This window comes from Anguilla anguilla, chromosome 12 (genome assembly GCF_013347855.1).
Source record: "Anguilla anguilla isolate fAngAng1 chromosome 12, fAngAng1.pri, whole genome shotgun sequence".
In the NCBI taxonomy this organism is placed as follows: Eukaryota; Metazoa; Chordata; class Actinopteri; order Anguilliformes; family Anguillidae; genus Anguilla; species Anguilla anguilla.
Genome location: NC_049212.1, coordinates 9418913 through 9421412, shown reverse-complemented (window position 1 = coordinate 9421412; position 2500 = coordinate 9418913). Strand labels below are relative to the sequence as shown.

The window sequence follows — 2500 nt, the reverse complement described above, 5'->3', positions numbered from 1 at the left end:
ACACACACACACACACTGTCCCTCACACACACACACACACACACACACACACACTGTCCCTCACACACACACACACACACACTGTCCCTCACACACACACACACACACACTGTCCCTCACACACACACACACACTGTCCCTCACACACACACACACACACACACACACTGTCCCTCACACACACACACACACACACACACACACACGTAAGGGACGTATAGCTTACCTGACATCATGGAGGCCGTCAGACAGCGCGGCTGAGGGTTGGGGAGAGCTGGACACATCTGTGTGGAATAGACACACCGTTAGAGAAACACACAAACGCATAAAACACGCCCCCAAACAGACTTTCTAAGTCTCTGAGGCCAATCAGAGGACTGCATCCACCTGGTGACTTAACAGTTTTACAGCCCCAGCAAAAAGACACATTCTCAGATGGGCAGAACAGTCTTCTGCAAACTTCAGGACCACATGCAGGACGGCACAAGACAGCCCAGTTTTGCACACAGATCCTCAGAAACACTCACTCCTCCATCTTTCTCTCTCTCACACATACACTTACACACACACACACAATCAACAGGCCTGGACTATAGAGTTTGCTTTGGGGCCCCAGAGAGACTGCATATGCACAGGGCCCAAAATGTCTGGCTGTGCCACAGCACACACACATGCAGCACGCTCACACAGAGCGATGCAGTTCGGGAGATGAACCCGCGCCACGCTATTTTCAGAAGACACCCCTCATGGAAAGATGGCAAACACGTACTAATGTCACAGGAACAGATGGGGGGGGGGGGGGCATGCTCAGGTTTAGACTGGGGGGGGGGGGGGGGGCGGGGGAGGCTAGAAATTACTCATGAACTCACCAGGGAAGATAAACTGCTGTCTGTGTTGAAAGTAGCAAGCAGCTTAAAAACAGAGGGAGTAAAAACAAGAGAAACAAAAGAGGAGAGAAAGAGAGTAGAGGGCGTGAGAGAGAGAGCAAAGAGAGAGAGGGAAAGATAGAGAGAGGGAGAGCAAAGAGAGAGGGAGAGGAAGAGAAAGAGAGAGGGATACTGAGTCAGAGCCAGTGTGCCCATGTTAGCGCTGTTAATAGAGGTAAGACAAAGGAGAGCCTGGAGAGTCCGTTTCTGTGGTGCTGAGTTAGACCACTCACCCGCCCTTAACTACACTGTGTGTGTGTGTGTGTGTGCGTGTGTGTGTGTGTGTGGGTGTGTGTGTGTGTGTGTGTGGGCGGGTGTGTGTGTGTGTGTGGGTTTGTGTGTGTATGTATGTGTGTGTTTGTGTATGTATGTGTGTGGGTTTGTGTGTGTATGTATGTGTGTGTAAATGCGTGTGTGTATGTATGTGTGTGTGTAAATGCATGTGTGTGTACGGTTGTGTGTGTGTAAGTGCGTGTGTGTGTATGTATGTGTGTGTGTAAATGCGTGCACACATTCAAACACTCACCAGGAAAGTGGAAGCGGTTGTCCCTGGGAACCTTGGGGGAGGGGTTTGGGGGCGGAGTTGCGCTGGGGGGGTTGCCCTGCGGGAAGGGGGCGGGCGAGGAGGGCGTGGAGGAGGTGGTGGAGGAGGGGTTACTGCTGGAGTCCGGCTGGGTCAGCACAGGCGGGTGATCCTGGTGCACACAAAAACGCACACAGGCATTACATTACAGGCATTCAGCAGACGCTCTTACCCAGAGCAACTTACACTCTTACACAGCATTTACACTGCATTCATTTACACAGCTGGATATATACTGGAGCAATGCAGGTTAAGTACATTGTTCTAGGGTATAACAGCAGTGTCCTACCTGGGAATCGAACCTGCGACCTTTAGGTTACAAGACCGGCTCCTTGCCCATTATAATACACTGCCAATTATACTACACACACACAGTATATACAGTGGTGATGTGTAAAAGCAGTGGACTGGAGATAACAAAGACTTTTTGCTACACCTGAGACCAGTGGCGTAGGTTTCGTCTGAACATTGGGGGGGGGCACATTAAGGGGGGGGGGGGGTCTGGGGGTCGTCCCACAGGAAATCTTGAGCATCAAACACTTCATTTCCTGCATTCTGGTGAATTTTTATGCAGCAGTTTGTGCCTTTTCTGCATCAATTCAAAAGTTTTCTGATTCTTTCATGTTTCTATTGGAGGAAACAAATGCGCGTGTTCTAAATATTTTGGGGGATGTATCCCCTGCGCCCCCCCCCCCCCCCCCGGAATCTACGCCGATGCCTGAGGCAACAAAAAACCCTGCAGACCACTAAGGGAGCAGCAGACAGCACAACACTGGCAGGTGGGTTACAGGCTAAAGACAGTGCTGCCCATCTCCAGTGTGTGCGGGGGGGGGGGGGGGGGGGGGCTGGGCTGGGCCTACCTTTCTGGCTATTGCCTTCGGTAACGTGCCGAACTGCGGCACTTCCGACGGCAGGTCCCCCTGGTTGTTGATGTCCGACGGCACGGACTCCGTCCTTCGGATTTTTGGGACTGAAAAACACGAGCGGGAAA

At 51.9% G+C, this 2500-nt stretch overlaps 1 protein-coding gene across 4 annotated transcripts in view; it reads right to left on the bottom strand.

The window, feature by feature from the left end:
* LOC118210026 (kinase suppressor of Ras 1-like) overlaps positions 1-2500 on the bottom strand; it is a 46654-nt gene that overhangs the window by 9328 nt on the left and 34826 nt on the right. For 3 of the 4 annotated variants that reach the window (XM_035385842.1, XM_035385844.1, XM_035385841.1), the window contains exons 9-12: positions 2370-2479; positions 1453-1621; positions 870-911; positions 227-284 (exon numbers count right to left, since the gene is read on the bottom strand). In XM_035385842.1, the coding sequence (XP_035241733.1) occupies positions 227-284; positions 870-911; positions 1453-1621; positions 2370-2479 (379 nt within the window). The remainder of the gene's footprint in view (positions 1-226; positions 285-869; positions 912-1452; positions 1622-2369; positions 2480-2500) is intronic. The other variant, XM_035385843.1, reaches the window with a different exon arrangement.